The sequence below is a fragment of the Camponotus vicinus genome, unplaced genomic scaffold (genome assembly GCF_025532165.1).
Source record: "Camponotus vicinus isolate PSW18456_S1 unplaced genomic scaffold, iyCamVici1.0 SCAF_6, whole genome shotgun sequence".
Lineage (NCBI taxonomy): Eukaryota > Metazoa > Arthropoda > Insecta > Hymenoptera > Formicidae > Camponotus > Camponotus vicinus.
In genome coordinates this window covers 544451-563192 of record NW_028141978.1, presented here as the reverse complement: position 1 = coordinate 563192, position 18742 = coordinate 544451, and the positions used below count along the sequence as shown (strand labels likewise).

Sequence of the window (18742 nt, the reverse complement as noted above, 5' to 3'; positions counted from 1 at the left end):
TATATATATATATATATATATATATATATATATATATATATATATATATATATATAATATTATGTATATATATTATTTAATAAGTAAATAAATAAAGAAATAAATATATATATTATATATTAAACAATATTAAATATATATAAATTTAAAAATAATATAATAAATATAAAAATAATATGACATTAGTCACAACACAACTTCGCACAATACATGTGAGCTGAACTTTGATGTCAATGATTGGAGTCGAATTATTAACCGATCATTATCGGGAATAACCGAATTCAACCGAAGTTCATAGAGTCCTCCCTTACCGCGAATATCAAAGCCCCCCTCGTCCTAATCGATAGCTAATGCTCCGTCTATCTATTCAATGTCAATTCAATGGTAATTCCAAGTACTGCAGATGGGCGCACACACATACATACACACACACACACACACACACACACACACACACACACATCTGTCTTTATATGTAATTTTCTCATACGCATGTGCAATAGTTTGTCTCTGAAGCGGCTGAACGTTGTAGGTTGTAAGTAACATGCTTAGATGTTAAGATAATAAATACAACAAGAGCACATGGCAAGCACATCTGAATACATTTAATAAATGCAGACGTAATGGTGGTATTTTTGTAGTAAAGTCTTTTGACATAAAAGTGCCTTTTGATAATGAGTTACATCATACTTGTGCGTGCCTTCAAGCCGGGCGACGAGAAAAGTTGCAAGGAATTAATTAGAAATAGCGTAATGTCTTCCCTGGGTCCCACGTTTCGTGGAATGTTGTTTAAGGAAATAACTTTTCAACTGGTAATCTTACTCTCTGCGATAATGTTTATCTTCTTTGGAATGCCATTGACCGTTTGCCTTGTGGTTATACCCATAGTCGTTATATTAGTGTATGTTGGCACATACATAAGTTTTGCCATAAAGCTAGCAGAGATTGATGAAGAAATATCTAACATCCCCAGGTAGCGTATCGTATAGATTCTATAACATCTTAATAAAATATATCATGATAGATGATTCAAGATGTTTTAATGTTTTAATATTTTTGTTAATATAGGCTTTATATGTCCAATCGCTTCTCATGCTTCTGGGTTGCCGAAGCAATTCAGCCTAATCTAATGACACAACATCCTAAAGAAGTTCATTATACTATACTTACAGAACAACAGTATTGCCAAGCCAACATGGGAGTTTCTTTACAGGCCAAAAGAATTGTGGGAACTATTTGCTTGACCAAAAGCCATAGATTAGATAAGTGCGCATGGATAAAGAGACTATGTGTGCACAAGCAATATCAGAGGAAGAGTATAGCGGCGTGCTTGCTCAATACTGCTGCAGAATTTGCAATTGAAGCAGGGTATAGTTGTGCTAATATAGTGGCTTCTGAATATACAGAAGGTGGTAAAGAATTGTGCCTTAAAAAGGGATTTGAATTGAAACAGATATATCACAAACCTATCCTAGGATCATACATAATGATATTAATGTATGAATTGAGTTATCAAATCAAATCTAGTGAGGATGATTACTTACCTCGTATTGGAAAACATTTTTTAAACCAGTATTAATGATAGATATATTGGTTAGAATAATAAAGCTCAAAAAAGAGATTAGACTGATCGAATATGAGTCTGTTCTCTATTAAGCAAAATGCATCTACCAAATAATGTACCTCATAGTGATACTCGGTATAAACATTAGTATTATTCAGTTTTATAGTTTAACCAAAAAAATAACAAACTTTATTATTTTTTATAAAATGTTAGATATTTCAAGTAATGTATGTTTTTTTATAAAAAAAGTTCATGAATGTTACTTAAATTTCATGAATTATACATATAAACAATGCTAATAAAGTTATATTTTTATCATACTTTATTCTTCATAGCTTTCTGGTACATTTGGATCTCTTTATTTTCCCAATGTTGATTTTTTATTGTTGATAAGAATCTAGATAATACAAAAATAATTGTATTTTAGTTTAAAATAATAGGCCAAAATGAATTAAAGTACAAAATGCGTTGCAATAAGGAAAATTTAATAGGGACTTACTTTTCTTGAATTTCTTGCAATAGTGTCTTTTCTTTTTCTGTAATGCCATTTCGCAAGACATCCAGATTCATCTGTAATTGCTTTGTGTTTTGTATTCCAATCAAATTGGTGTCCACATTCATATATTGCATAGAATGCCATATTGCTATTTTGGAAAGCTCCACATTATGATTCTACATATTGTTTATATTATTATTTTTTAGTTGTTAACAGCATTATATATTGATAACTCATTAAACAAATGAACAATATCTTAATTATCAACATATAATAAGTATATAACAAATTTATTTGTAATGTTAAATGATTATAATGATTATAATGAATGTTAAATGATTATATTGAATGTTAAATAATTATAACAGACCTTGCAGTATTGTGCAGCATTAGCACATTGTTCCTTTGTCTCGTCAGAAGCTGGATGCCAGTTTGGTGGACCATTATTTGTTAAAAGACCCATAGAAAGTGCAGCAGCATTGATTAGACCTATATTATGCTTCTACAAAGTTAAAGAGAATTAATAAAATATTATCATCAAGTATTTGTTGATGATGCGCGAATAAAAATACCTTGAAAAATGGTATATACTCTAACAAAGTATCGTCGATCAGAGTGAGTCTCGCATAAGACAAGACACAAGCTATATTTATATTACTCTTTTCGATGCATTCTTTCAGTACGGACACTGGATACCCAGTTATACCTATATACTTGGCTTTTCCCTCGGCTACTTGCTTTGACAGTTCCGGTAGAGTTTGCGTGGTGATTATATCTAACGAGGGTGCAAATTCGATATCGTGAATCTATAATATTTACATGATAAAAATCAAATTTTATTAATTTATATTAGTAGAATTTTAATTAAATTAATTATCAATTTCGATATAAAACAATATCTCTTGCCTGAATAACATCGACGTAATCTAGTCCCAATAATTCTAAACTCTTTTTAAAACTCTTTCTAGTTTTCTCGACAGAAAAATCGAACATATTGTCATAGTCCAATTCATATCTGCCAATTTTCGTCGCGATATAATAAGCTCCTCGCGGAATTCCTTTTAATGCCTATAATAAATTTGCAAAGTAATATATCAAATGTATGTTCCATGAATGAAAATTTTGAAAATTTTGATATATATCTTTCTAGTAAATTTTTGCACCTTGCCGAGTATTGTCTCGGATCGACCTTGACCGTACCATGGTGCTGTATCGATATAATTGACACCTTGTTTTATCGCTTGACGTACCGCTTCGATGGCGTCGGCCTCATCATACGTGCTAGCAATAATATAATTATTTAAAAATCACCATCGTATAATTAAATATAATATTCATACAAAAAAATAATAAATAATTTACCCGTAATGACAACCGAGCGGACCACAACCAAAAGATAATTTGCTTACAAATAAGCCCGTTTTTCCGAGCTCTTTGTATTCCATAGCTTTCACTGCTTCAGGATCATGAAAGCCCTCGATATAAGTAGAAGGAAATGTAGTCCTAAAAAGTGTTACGATAAATAATCGTTAAACTGACATAAAGAAAGATTGAAACTGATATGAATTTCTCAGTTATAATTTAATTTTATGCGAAATAATATTAATATTATGCGAAAAGCAATCTTTTTAGCAATTCGATTATCACATTTTTGTCATCAAAGATATAAATTTGAAATATAATTATAAAAATATAAATTTATTGGAATAGTATTAAATATATATAATAAAATAAATATAAGTGATAAATATAAGTGATATAAGAATACGTGAAATAATAAAAAATCTTATCTATATATAATTAATAAAAATAGTTACTCAAATATGTGATAAGCAATTATTTATAATCCAATGAATTTTTTCAGTGATAATTTGTTTTATATTATTTATATTTTGCCACATATATGTTCTGTTCACAAATACATGTTTACAAATATATATAAAACTGTTAATATAAAACAATTGCATAATAATAAGAGAAATAATAATATCTTATATGTTGTTTTATTTTCATTACTGAGAAATAATATACAAGTTATTTTCAATCTCGTATATTTTTTAATATACAATTCTAAATTTATATATAAAATTTATTTAATTAAAACAATTGTGTAATCACACATATAGAGAAGAATTACATAATATGTTATCTGTTATTTTTTTGTCTTACTGATAATATTCTCGTACATTTTTATTCCCAGATATTACGTCGGTAACAAATTTTGTTGCGATGATTTCTCCTCTTGTAATATTTGAAACGGATTGTCAGCATCAACGTGAGAAAATTCTAACTAAATGCCATCAAGTATGTAAGAATTTAAAGACTGAAAAGAATTTAAAGATTCTCGACCAAATTATCTTATCGATATCTAACTTATCAGTAATACATAATACTTGCAACACTTTATGTATATGCACTAATTTATTGTTGTTGGGATTTAATTTTTATAATTAGAAATTTTGCTTAGGCAAATATATCAATTGAATTAATCACTCTTCAATTAAGTTAATCGGAATTTGGTCGAGAAGTAGCTCTAATTTCACTCTTTTATAAACAGTCAAAGACAAACATACTTTCTTTCACTCTAACTAATTGCACTAGTGCAGCAGTGCAGCTAAAAAGAACAGGCCCAATATTAGCCTAAGTAGTGATGCGACGAGTCGAGTACTAGACTCGGCAAACTCGATTCTTAAAAGTATTCGATCAACTCGAGAATCGATCGCAATCAACTCGAGTCTGAAATTACGCGTACGAATCGAATACCGAGTATCAAATGATGCGTTCCGAGTATCGAGTAACCAGCTATAAAGCGGCGACTACAATGAGATTTTAAGGCTTAGGGCTTAAATTACCTATTGCAGATTGGGACTTATCTTATATTATTATTTGCTCTAAGAGAGATTTTAATTTCGTTCAAGAAAATCAAAGTGTTTTGTTCTCATTCTTGTACTTAAAAATTATTTAATTAAAGTTGATAGCTTTATAACATGGAATAATTAACTTGTACTTTTATTTCTATTTGTTACTTTTATGATTTTTGTTGCATGATAAAAAAAACCATGCACTTACTATTATTAGTAGTTGACTAAAATTATAAAATATTCTAAAAGTTTTAGCGAAACAAATATTAAAATTGAAGTTCTCTACTTTTAGTTCCGCTACTGAAATTGATATTTAATGGTTCCGTACTCGAGTACTAAGATTTTTAATTTAATCGAGCTTATCGAATCAATATTTTTTATCTAGTACTCAAAATAACTCGACTCGAGTCAAGACTCGATTCTTTTCTAAAATGAGTACGAGTTACTCGATTCTCAAAATAAGAGACTCGTCGCATCACTAAGCCTAAGGCACTGAAATTACAAATGTAAACACTGTAGTGACTGTTGCCAGCGCCACGGCTTCACTACGTAGACATATGAACTATGCAAGTGTCAGGGGGCTGCTCCATACTCATTGCCAAATATTTATTGTTTTTTTTTTATTCAGAGTAAAATGGTGGCATAGGCTGCGTCATCATGCCTGTACATCGCTGTAGATACGTGCAAAGTTGATAAAGTAGTACAAAATCGATTCTAAGTATAGTTATAAATATTTGAATAGTATATAAAGAAACTCCAATCAGAACATTTATTGGATATAAATAACAATTCAACGTGTTGCCATCTTGCGACATAAATTGGTTTTCATAAACATCTTATCAATTACTGATTACAGAGAAAACTGTCGGAGTTCTACTTTATCAATGACAAGTTTACATGATAATCTACTTTTTTATTCTATACATGTAATAATTCGATTTAATTTCATAAAAAACTGATTTTCATTTTTTGTTAATATGCGTATTAAATGTTATTTATATTTTAAATTTGTATCGCAATTATTCATGTATTTAAATAACATTTTTTATATTTTATTTTCTTAATTTATATGTATATTATATATAATTGTTATAAAAATATAATTATAATATACATATATAAGTCAATGATGATAAAGAATAATTAGTTGGAAAATTATTTTAAAAATACATCGATCCAATATGAAAATGTCAAGTATATCTCTTTTTGTTCATTTTCTCTTGATAATTGCATATAATTCGTGTTATTACCGTTACTATTTCATAAATGGACAGGGAAAAACTTACCTTAAAAAGTTAAAAGTTAAATGTTACCTTATTAGTGTGTTCTATCACACATTTATTCTTTCTAGATATTTTTCATTATATGAAAATACTATATAAAAAAAAATCAAGCTCAAAAAGCGGAAATGTTTAATTTTAAGGAGACTAATTATCTTTCAAAACACATTTCAATATTATATTTTACTCTCTCTCTTTTATTTCTCTATTATAATCTATATATTTCTCGATTATAATTATATTTATAGTATAATTTTCAATTTATTTCTCCCTAATATTTTGTCAACTTCAGGGTTAAAGACTCGAGCACTTTTCGTCGCCGTGCGTTCTCGTTTTTTCCGGTCCTACGTGTGTCATGTAAAGACCCCGTAATTTCGGCGCGCGGCCCATTTTCTGGGTTATATACCAGACGTCTCGTTCGCTCGCCAAGCATGATTATGTAATAAATAGGGGCCGCCGATTCGGGGCCCTGTGCCCTCAGGCGACCGAAAATTCGCAGTCAAGGTAGAGGCCACTGGTCAGTGTACTCGTTTCTCTCGCGTGTTCACCATCGACGCTTCTTCACTTGTCCCACGAAAATTCTTCTACAAAAAACTTTTATATCAAACGTACATTTATTTGTAAGTATAAAATTATACTATCGATTTATTTCTCTCCCTTTACTTTGTTTTAAAGTCAATTAGCTCTAATAAATATCAATGAAAGATTTTAATTTACCGTTGTTTGTAATTACAAAAAGTAACTTTATGAATTTGTAGGAAATCCATTATTACTATTAAATTAAGGATATTAAAATTATGAGCAAAATATTATTATATTAATATTTCGTGTAAAATAATATTTTTTTATCATATTTATCGTATTACAAAAAGAATAGCATCTACGAATCGAATGGTAAAGAATTTGAAAATTCTATAAAAATCATTGAAGAAGTGAACAGAATTTAATGATCATTATAAAAGTTAACATATATATACTATATATGATATTATATATATAACATTTTGCGCGCGTTATAGATAATTTTTTTCAGATAGATTAATTTCTGCACGTGAAGCGATAGCATTGATTAGCGTCGGACGTTGCTTATCTAAAAGCGCAAAAATATTTGGTAAAGTTTGATAGCCTTAATCGCTGTTTTTTTTACGCGAAAGAATAATTTCGGATCCGTACAGAATATGACCAGTTGACGTGGGTGATAATTAAGCCGTCGAGAAAGGGTCAGTATTCCATTTTTAATTAAAAAATGAGCACTGTTAATTTTCGTAGTTCGTTCGTCGCGAACGATATAAACGACATGCAATTAATTCGAGGCTGTTAGAACGACAATGCAAGCTGTTCCTAGTCTATACGAGAGGTGCATATATCATGTTACATGATTCACGTGTCACCGACACACGTGTGACAGGAGTCGCGCCGATAAGGACGAAAAATCGCGAGTCCATTTTTGACTCTCCATGACTTTTGAAATGTCCTCAAGGAAAAGTAATCGCGACAGTAGGAGTCGCGAAACATTTCATGAAATATATTTATGAAACTATACGAAGCGAAATAATCTATCTCGTCCAATAACATAGATTACTGTGGGTTTGACATTTTAAACTTACAATTAGATTTATATTAAGTTCTGACTTACTCCGAGTTTTATTCGCGTAACAGGAAAATCGATATTGTTGTGTTTGCGACAGTTTTATCATATAAAAATCATATTTGACATTAAATATATATGCGTGGAATATTTGGATATTTTTTCTATAATTTATTATTACATTAAAAAAACAGTGAATTTAAATTGCTTTGCTTTATCGCGAAATAAATAGAGATTGATATTTTATTTAATTTCTTCAATGCAGAATCGTATTTAGAATCGATATTTTACACAAACGACAATAATTGTATATTAGAGAGAAAAGATAATAAATTTTTTATTATGAAAAAATCGATTTACCATTTATCATTTGAAAGAACAAGGTATTATTATATTCGTGTTTACCATAATTAATTTACCGAGTATGTTTGAGTCAGGAAGCGCTTTGTATAATTCGTCTTGACTAACATTATATTTGTATTTGTTTTAGGTTTCCACACTTAATTGGCGGTTATCATGCCAACCAATAAAGGCGAACAGTGGTACGCGGATTGGATTGTTGCGGCGGATGTGTGTATGGATCTACCCGGTAGTTTTCAGGAAAATAAAAACGAGGTTCTTCTTCGCTTGGATAAGTTACTTCTTCAGCAAGGTATGTTGACTTATCATTTATCGTATAATTTGCGCTTAAATTTTTTTTTCTCCACATTCGCTTGATAAAAGCTTAATGCAAAACGTGGTATTTGACTTGGACTCCTCGTTTATATCAAACGTATGTTGTTTTTTAAGAAAAACTTATGTTTAAAAGAACTTGTACGCTTAACTTTAATGTTACATGTTAGTAATATTTTATCATTGTGTTAGCATTTAAAAGAGAGAAGCGTGTGTTGCCTCGCTTCCCACATTCGTGCCACGATCGTTGAGACATAAATCATTCAGCGATACTACAAGCGAATCAGTTGTATAAACTAAAAATTTTCCAACATTCTACCGACACGGGTCGATGGTGAATCCATGATGATTTCTTTTCGCTAAGTGAGAAAAATAACGAAGCCGACGGTAATACGTTAAGTTTTACGAGCGAGCGTGGAGAGAATCCTCGATTATCGCGGTGAAAAATATATTATCGGTTGAATCTTTAATGATGTTAAGCAGAAAAGGTGAAAATAGTCGGTTAGAATACGAAACAACGTACCCTTTTATAATTTTATGCGCTACCATGTCGCGAAGAAAATTAATATTAATTTAGACAATATTTGAGGAGACGAAATTATTAATTACTCTCTCTGTTTTTATTGTTTTAAAACTACACGTAGATAAATATTTTAATTGAAATTATTTTGTGAATTACTCCGAGATGCATCATAAGTTTCGAATTCAGTAGAGAGGAAAATAAATAAATATTACATTGATTAAACAATTTGTAAGGAATAATTTATTTGTAGAACAATACGTATACTGTTCCCTGACATTTATCAACCAGTACTTTGTCAGACAAAATCATCAATTTATTTGACGTACAGTACATATATAGTACATGCATGTGCGTGTGTGTGCAGACGTCTCGAGCATGCTCGCATATAATTTCGTTTCATATAAACCGTATTAAGGTCCTTTCCAAATGTATTCCATGATAAAATCTGTTAGCCAGGGTCGCGCATGATTACAATATTCCAGGCTGTAATAAAAGGAGATGCTATCGACACATATCGCGCCGTCTATTTTCGGTGGTTCGATGTTTCTAGCAGAATAGAAAGAGAGGGAAATAAAGAAAAAAAGCACTCTTTGTAAAGCTACGATATCCGACGTATGCAAACGAAGATGAAAGACGAAGAAAGATGAACGATAAAGATGATTCTATAGAAAGAAAGAGAGTTTACCACTTTGCGAGAATTTTAACTGTGATGTGGGAAACTTTAGTCGCGTCGTGCGTGACGAGACTTTTTTTTCACGACGTAACACACACATTTATCTAAAATATTTTTACCTCCTAATCCTCCAAACATTGCGTATTTTTTATCAAAGTTTGTTAATCTCACACATCCTTATTTAAAAGTAAATTAATTATTTTTAATCGAACAACGAATATGGTATGTTTATATAAGAAATATATATTTTAATAATATACACGTGCTTTTATATATATTTTTAAATTGTAAAAAAAATTCTTGATTATTTTATCGCGTAATTCTTATTCGATAATTTATTCTTTTAGTTTTCAACAATTCCGAAAATACTGAAGACGATAATTATTATTGGTTACATTCTGACTTTCATCAATATGATCACTTTTCTATTATTCTTTGAAAATATTTAAAGCAATTTATCATGTGCCAAGACAATGCGTTGTCATCAAAAAGATTAAGTTTGATTAAATGTACCCTTCATCACAAGAAATGTGATAATCATTATCATGCGCTATCAATCACTTATCCCAAGAAGCAGAATCTGATGTTTGTTTTAGTTAAATGTTTATAAATATTAAAAGTTTTCTTACATAATTTTTTCAACTTATGAAGATCGAAGTTGTGTGTTGGCGAACTGTATTAAATATTCATATAAAGAGAACGAGAAAATACACGCGCGCACACACACAACACACACACACACACACACACATTAAAGGTTAAATAGGGTATATTGATACTCGAGATAATGTTGACTGAAATAAATGACATTATTTGTGAGACTGTGATCTAACATCAAAGTTAATTTTCACCCGACAAAAGTACCAAGAGAGCTTTTGCGCTTTTCGAGACTTGAATAAGGTTGACGTGATCAGGTATAATCAAGACGACAAAATAGAGCATGTAAAAAAATTATAAATTGTGTCAAACATTAATAGTAAATTTTTACGCAAAGCTAAATTAAAATGAATATTATTTAAATGTAATAAACACTAGTAGTAAAACTTGCCAATTACAAATATTTGAATTTTTATTTTTTTAAATTTTTATTTTGAAAGTTAAACATCAATTATGTAAATAGTTTAAATTATTTAAAAAATTAATAAATAAAAGTATGAATAACTTGTTTAATAAAAAATGTATGGAAATTTGCTTTATTGGAAAATTTCATTAATAGATTTAAAAGCTTGAAAGATTTCAACTCTACATCTTATCCTTTACTAGATTAGTAGTATTGCAATATTTTTCTCTCTTAACATATCTTTTTCTTTTATTTAGTTGATACCATGATTAATGCAAAGATTAGAGCATCTTTGTAAATTTTTAATAATTTTGTATACTTGTAATTTCTTATATTTTCAAATACAGAATTCTTACTTCTTTGATAGAACATGAAACTTTTATAACGCGGAAAATTTTATCAGAATTATGTGAAAGAAAGTGTTAATTGATATAATGACACGGACTTGTAATTTGTATTTTAAAGTGAATCTTTCTTCCGTTCTAAAAACTGGCATTAAATATTTTGCAGCTCTCATTAGCAGAGTATAAATTATTGTGCGACTACGCATCAAAGCGCAAAGAACTCTTGTTTTTAATTCTCAGAAGTTTTTATTAAGTCTCCTTTGTAATTATCTTTATAAAACTGATTTTTTCCTCCGTTTTACGTAAAATTTTGCAGTATTAGTAGTTAAGTTAAATTGTCAAAAGTATCTATAATTAATCTCGATATAAATAATTCGCTTCTGCCGTGCTGATGATACAATACGCAATATTTTAGAAATTTTTATTATATTATTTTATAAGAAAAGAAACATATATGTTAAATTTTTGAGCGCTCTAATCAATATGTATTAACTCTCTCTCATCGCGAGTTCTCTACCTCGCACGATCCATTTGCCGAAAAAGCGTTTCTCTGTACGAACGTTTTTTCCTAGTGTCGTTGCATTTTTATATATGCATTCGCTGAAAGTTGCATATTCACTGACATTTTATTATCCAACGCATTGTGTATATTACGCATATATACTCTCTAAATTGTTATTATCCTTTTTGATGATATATCATGTTTTATACGAGTTATAAGTTATGCGATTTTATGTATTAATTGCAAGAGATTTAATTTATTATTTATATTTAATTAGATTTAAATTAAATTTATTCTTAAACTAATAAGTAACATGACAATGAACTTTGTATAAATTTATAGTTATGAGTATAATTTATTTTATGAGTAATACACATGAAAACAATGTAGCAAATTTATGATGCAAAATTATTATTTTGTATATTACAGTTTAGAGAGATCCGCTTTTTTATCGATAGTTAAATATGAAGCTCTTTTTATTCCGGCATGTATATGTGCGTATGTGTGTGCGCAGAGCAATTTGTTAATTTGAAAAATAACTTAGTGAGAATGAAAGCGAGGCAAAATCCTTGCGCAATAGCTCATGATCTGAGCCGCGACATATTGACAGTATAAATGGGCAGGATATAGCATTAATAACATGACGTTGCCGAAACGGAAAGGCGTGTTTCGCGAGCAGGGATAACGACGGGGCTTAATTTAGAAATTATCGTCTCACGATCGGGACGAAGGTTTCGATGCCGAAGGAAGGGCTCGAATGGTTACCTCGCATGCCCGCAGACCGACGCGATAATCGATCTCATTTCGTCTCGCGAGCCTGTGAACTTACCTTAAAAATAAACGGGTATATCTCCTGCGCCTATCCCACATAGCAAGTGTTCAATTTCTAGGCCCCACGTTTATGCGAAGGACTATGATACGTCCGCTTAATCATACTGCTGTACTACTGAATTATGCGTTTCAGCCGCTTTGTGCCAGGCTCCAGCCTTGAACCAGATAGTAATAACCAATAATAAACGTCTTGCATTTATCAACAATAATCGTTCATCAATAATAATAAAAATAATAATAATAAAAATAATGAGGATTTTTATTTATTATAATATTGAAATATATGTATTTGAAATAATTCAAATTCTGGTCGCATTTTCTGAAATAATCTTATTTACAATCGTGAAATAATCTTGTTTAAGAAAATCTATAACATATAATTTAATTTCTATTTTTTTCTTTTTTACAGACGATGTACTTGAGCAGGTTGCAGACAGGAGACATTTTACAGCGAGGAAAAGAGGAGGCAGCAGAACGCGTTATAAAAAAGTGAGTAAATTACAAATCAAAAACTTTCTGTTGCATAATGTCAACAGCCAACAATCTGGAATATTTGTATCAAATTTATCACTGTTTACACAAATTTATTAAAAACTGTATAGATTTTATTACAAAAGTTTCTAGCTATTCTCTTTATTAGATTTTTCAGAAATTGAAATGTGTTATTTCGCTTAGCTCATATACATAAAATTTTGCTTTCGACCCGTATTATTACTCGGAGGATTATCTTATGAAGGAAACGTGAAATTCAAGTATAATTTTAGGGATTGTTTCCTTTTATATCTCTTCTCTTATACCTTTCTTTTCTTCTTTATTTTACATTTTCTTTGTTATTGCCTTAATATCGTTTAAAATGTGTGATGAAAATTTTATAGTAAACTGTAATATATTAAAAAGTCGAAGAAATATCGCGATTAAAGCTGAAATTATAATTTTTTAAATTTAGCATGTAAATAAAAAAGATTGCATCATTATTTTGTCTTGGTGGCGAAATTCTCGTTTTCTCAATTATAATAGTCTTTCGAGTTAAATACAGTAAGAAAGTAATTTCGAGTTTTCTTAATTAGGGAAGTTCTTTAACTCTTTGGCTGTCTCTGTGCGTAATAACGAAAGAGTTAATTCGCTTCACAACAGGATTATAACATGATTCTGACATTTTTATGGAGCTTTAGCATTCTCGATTTTCTAATTCTTTATCCTTGGCGTAAACTCAAGTTAGCTATTCTTGTTGGATGTACTTATAATGTACATCCATGTAAATTTCGAAAAACATAGACGGGAAATTAATTTGCGAGGACGCACGCGATACAATGGAACGTGTCACGTATGATAAGAAACCAAGTCGTGTGCATACACTGATGCAAGAAATCATGACAGAAAATAATGGTATTCCTATGTTATTGTGCCATGTTAGTTTATTCTTAATCTATATATGTCTGAAATGCCAACTTATCGGACGTGTATAGATTAACGCGGCTCTAACTCGTCTATTATTGTTTAGCAGCAAAATTATTTGATGTATTCGCGTCGCAGATGTATATAAAATAAAAAAATATAATTATTCTTAATTTAAAAATATAATAAAAAATTTAACATAAATATTTTTATATACTTGAAAAGTTTTTATTAAAAAATAATTAACTTATTTAATCGCAAAAACGAACAATCTTACAATTTGTCATCATGAAGTCAAATAAAATAGTTGGATAAGAACAATCTGAGAATTTAATAACCGGATTACGAACGCGCTCACGAGGGAGGATTGTGTGCGAAAGATACACGAAAAGGCATCGAGGGCGATGATATATTATCCAACGTTATGTGGTTTACATTTCTGTTGATTCCATCTTGTCTGATGGTGGCAGAGAGGAAAAGGTTCCATCGATCCGCGAGGTTCAGCGCTCTTCGATAAGAGACTTTCTCCCGCGTTTTCGCTTCGAAAAACGAGTAAATAACGTACACTCAAACACGATACAATACAAGTTTGTTAAAAGCAATTAAGAAATTGTTGAAACGCCAAAAGTTCTCGTTCGACCATCACGAGTATCATTATTTCTGCGTTTAGCCAATTATCGGCAAAAAAATGCTCGGTGATTAATTGCATCGCGATTTCCCACACGATATTGCTTAGCCTTGAATTACGGACGGCTTATCTGTCAACCTTGAATAAATGGCCACTTGTCCTACTACGTCGCCATTACGTCGCTCGCTTTCGAATGTCTGGCAATCAAGCTAGATCTTATACCGGATACCGGAAATTAAGCTCACCGTTGTATTACATGATTTCTCTGTAGCCAATAGTATAATACATTTACATGTACAATATCTATGTTCTTACACTACCAAATGCAGATCGATTGAACATTGAAAAATTTAATTTGCAATTAATTTCTCCAGTAAATTTAACTTCCGATAAATAATTTCCAGTAAATTTCGTTACTAAAAGCTCAACACACTTTTTGCATTCATTTTTAACAATGAAATTATAAAATCACGACAGTAGATAGTATTTATCAAAATTTATTAAGCAAAAATCAACGCGAAATTGATTACGGACTCTATCAAATATTTGATACGTATATCATACTTTGTATATTTATAATTTCGATATAATTATAGAGAGAATGAATTTAACTAAAAAATTCTCTAAATTCTCTAAATTCTAGAAATTCTAGAAATTTTTCTTTAAAAGTTAAAATGAAGCTGAAGAAGCCCAGATATGATTTAATTTTTATGAATTCCTATTTAGCTATTCCTATTTCTGAATTTTTGCATACAGATACAGAATTTGAATGAAGAATTTACAAGCGGTGCATTTACATAGATAGATTAATTTTTTTATGATGGGAAAATTTGAACGATTATGAATTGGAGCTTGTCAACGAGAGGAAATTTATAATATGTATCGTGGCGCTATAAATGTCCTGTCAGTTTTGGATATAGCTGACAGTAAAAATATATATAGGTATAAGAGTTACATACGAGCGATTATATATAGTAGGGCGAATTGCGCGAACCGGGTACATCAACGAGTGAAATATAACTCTAATGTCCGCAGGGCGACTCCCTTCGAGCTGCCCGTCGTTTATTGCATTATGTAGACATCGAGGAAGTGTGTTTATCTTGTAACATGTGTAAAACAGCCACGAGAAAGCATAGAGCAGGCAAAGGAAAACTTTCGAATGACATACAATCTTTCCCTTTTTTTTAATAAAGGCCGAATATTTCTCTTATTCTATTGGAACATATAAGTAAGTACAAGATATAATGCTAAAATTTCAGACGTGTTTCGGCCAGTGAATATAGAAGAAATCTTATCATACGAAATGAAAAAAAGTTTAAATAAAACGACAAATAATATTTTATGCTTTAAAAATAAAATATTGGAAGAATGTATACACATATTTTTTTCCTCGTATGCAATAATATATCACACTTTAAAAAATATTTTATAGCTGTCCTGTCTTACGACGTATAATCGTGAAATCGACGGTGTGGAAACCATCTTCATAATGAGTAACTCAACTATATCGAGCTTTTTTCATATAACAAATGTATCTGCAAGAGTTTTTTGAAAGAATGGTATAATTTTAATTTCTCTGCTATGGGCAAGATGTGATCCGAATTTAAATCTTGAGATAGAAAAATTTTGAAACTTCAATTTAATTATTTTTTTTTCTGGTTCTTTGATCGATCAATTTACCTTTTTCGTTATACAATGCAATACATATCGCTTTTGAATCTCCGAGTGACATGTAGGCTTTAAACTTGTAAAACAACGCAGTGCGAGTTACTCGTTAAAACATCCACTCAAATTGCTACGAATATCTAGAGAAGCAGCAATTAGTGCAATGTACTCACAGTGTATTCGTGTCACTGTGCATCGAGACTCGGGAATATTGTTGAAATTAGAACAATTTTTGATTGAATAATTTAAGAGAGAAAATTGGTGGATCGGAATAACAAGAAAGAGTTAAGAATACGATTATAAGAAATCGATAAATAAAATGACATAAATGAAGGAAAATATGTGTATTTATATGTCCATTTACTTGAATGAATCGCATCGATAATATTGGAATTTGAATTTACAATAAATAATTGAATCAATTTGCAGGAAATCTTTTTTTTGATCGCTAAGAAAGTAATAAAGTCGAGCTCTTCTTCCCTCTTTCTCTATAAATTAAAGCTTTGAACGACGAGCAAAATATTTCTTCACTAAAAATATTGCATACAACTACATCTTGAAATAATGAATGCATTAACAGCGTTAAAAAATCAGACAGATGATGCAGACTTTTAAATTGATTTTTCTTTATTTCCCGTTCGAAATTTTATGCATTTCAGGATTTTAAGGAAGCATCCGATTGATTATCCCTCGATCGCGTTCTTGTAACGAAAAAGAAAATTCATTTCTATCAAAGCGGGAAACATTACCGTCTTAGACCGTGTTATCGGATATCGACGAATTAATTTCTGACAATCTCTGCACGCAAGGACAAGAGATCCGCGGTCGGTCGCGTTATCGAAGGGTTGAAGTGGAGATATATCGCTCATCGGGTTCCACCATCATCGCCGTAGTCTCGCGAATCCAAGTGCGACGAAACTAAAGCGTGGCCCGAGCCACGGTTCGTCGTGGTATCAAGACAACCAGCCGTGATTCACCGCGTCGCGGCACGCGAGCGCATCCTAAATACCTTTCGAAATGAAGCGAACGCGATGGAGCGTTAACCGTTCTCGCGGGCCGCATAACTTCCACGCGATGGCGCGAGGCCTCCGAGATTTAATAGGCGCGCAAAAGCGAGGGACGAGAAAGGAATCGATAATCGGAGAGGGATTCTCCATTCGCGAGACCTACTGCTTGCTCGCAGAATATTGACGAAGAAATTGAATTGAACCGACAGCATTTACACCGTAATTACTACTTAATTCTGTGTGAGGCAAATATTTCCGACGCACATTTTTCCTACGATAATTTTTAATTTAAAATTCGCGAGAACAGAGGATATTTTATATAAGGAATTTTTCAGTTTTTATTCGATACTTGTAACAAGAGATATATTTTTTTTAAATATTTAGATATCAAATTTTGTTGGAATTTGAATTTCTAAAGCGACGATATTCTTTTCAGCTTGACGTTGATTTTTTTTCTCAATGTTTTAGGAACATTTTAACATATTTACTTTTATTCTGACATACTTAAAGTTTGTCCGCACATTTTTGTTTCCATTTTATTTGCTAAGTTTAATGATACATTTTACATCGTTTATCAAACAGTTGTTATTTAATGAATGTTCTTGGACAAGAATTTTGAAACGAGTTATATTTGACGTTAAATTTGTCCTGGAAGACGACAAACTTAATTAAAGCAAAAATATGAAGATATTTATTATTTTTTTCGCTGTACGAATGATATCGTATGGATGATATCCCAAAGTAGGTATTTAATAATAAAAGTAAGTGTTTCTCACGTAGCTGAGACATTACTCGCACAACATAAAAAAGAGATCAAAGTAGAATAGCCTGCTTGAAGTATTCTTTACACAGTATAAATATAATTAATACATCTTTTGTGTACGTTTTAGCGATTAATATAATTAACAATGATTAGCAAATATGTTTGAAACTCTAATTAATTTCTAGTACATAATTTTTATTACTAAATTGGACAAAAGCTGTTACTTTCGAACGTATCTAATTATTTGTATAAAAAGAAATATATATATGTCGCAGCGAATTAATAAGTGTCAATGGAAATCCGTAGCAAGACTGATTTGAACGTAAAATCAGTTCTTCGTGGTGTACGGTTCAACCTAATTCCGTGCACGTGCTTTGAGCATCTATCGACGGAAGAAAATGTACCTGCCATTTGCCTTTGATTATTTCCGCTCTAACTCGGGAAATGTCTAATTAATAGCGCGTGTAGTTGGATTATTATTTTTTTATATATCCAATTACTTATTATAAAAAATATAATTATGTAAAAATATATAGAAGAAATATAATAGTTCGTGAATACGTCGTAATAACAAATTATAATGACAAATTAATAATAAATTAATAAGAGACAAAATTAATAAGAGACAAAATCGGAAGTAAATTTCGCTCATGAAGAAGAAGATATCAGAGAAAAAAAGGAAAATTATACCATTATATTTTAAATAATTGTAATACAATTGTAAAATAGTACAGCGTTTTTTTCTCTGATATTATATTCTTGTTGTGGTTTTGATATGGCATCGATATATTGTAATCTCTCTATATATCTCTCTGTTATATTGACTATATTGACTATATAATCCAGTAACTTACGGGCCATTACTTCCTGACTGTAATCAAGTGCTTTAG

General features: G+C 30.6%; 3 protein-coding genes across 5 annotated transcripts in view; 2 read left to right on the top strand and 1 right to left on the bottom strand.

Annotated features, from left to right (window-relative positions):
- LOC145972659 (uncharacterized) overlaps positions 1-18742 on the top strand; it is a 50279-nt gene that overhangs the window by 16098 nt on the left and 15439 nt on the right. The window contains exons 3-4 of the mRNA XM_083101425.1: positions 8280-8441; positions 12804-12883. Coding sequence (XP_082957551.1) covers positions 8280-8441; positions 12804-12883 — 242 coding nt within the window. The remainder of the gene's footprint in view (positions 1-8279; positions 8442-12803; positions 12884-18742) is intronic.
- Positions 166-1884, top strand: LOC145973071 (N-acetyltransferase family 8 member 7). The gene is made up of 3 exons (XM_083102234.1): positions 166-535; positions 642-973; positions 1069-1884. Exons 2-3 carry the CDS (start codon positions 675-677, stop codon positions 1577-1579), a joined length of 810 nt encoding a protein of 269 aa, XP_082958360.1. The 5' UTR covers positions 166-535; positions 642-674; the 3' UTR covers positions 1580-1884.
- Positions 1744-4703, bottom strand: LOC145973069 (uncharacterized). 3 transcript variants are annotated; one of them, XM_083102232.1, is made up of 9 exons: positions 4634-4703; positions 4247-4350; positions 3423-3563; positions 3224-3341; positions 2967-3128; positions 2633-2866; positions 2431-2562; positions 2064-2236; positions 1744-1961 (listed from the first exon to the last, which is right to left on the bottom strand). In XM_083102232.1, coding segments are annotated over exons 2-9 (1044 nt in total). In that variant the 5' UTR covers positions 4249-4350; positions 4634-4703; the 3' UTR covers positions 1744-1879. The 3 variants fall into 3 exon arrangements, 2 of the variants coding, with proteins under 2 accessions (XP_082958358.1, XP_082958359.1); XM_083102233.1 differs by having other exon boundaries at positions 4230-4672; XR_014439353.1 differs by having other exon boundaries at positions 1821-1961; positions 2064-2208; positions 4247-4674.

What these genes read in the sequence shown, in the direction of transcription:
- LOC145973071 (XM_083102234.1), top strand. Translation starts at nt 675, where the DNA reads ATGAGTTACATCATACTTGTGCGTGCCTTCAAGCCGGGCGACGAGAAA. An exon ending in GAAATATCTAACATCCCCAG is followed by an intron (nt 974 to 1,068) that starts GTAGCGTATCGT and finishes TTGTTAATATAG; the next exon opens with GCTTTATATGTCCAATCGCT.
- LOC145973069 (XM_083102232.1), bottom strand. An exon ending in CCGAGACAATACTCGGCAAG is followed by an intron (nt 3,129 to 3,223) that starts GTGCAAAAATTT and finishes AATTTATTATAG; the next exon opens with GCATTAAAAGGAATTCCGCG. An exon ending in AGTATATACCATTTTTCAAG is followed by an intron (nt 2,563 to 2,632) that starts GTATTTTTATTC and finishes TTAACTTTGTAG; the next exon opens with AAGCATAATATAGGTCTAAT.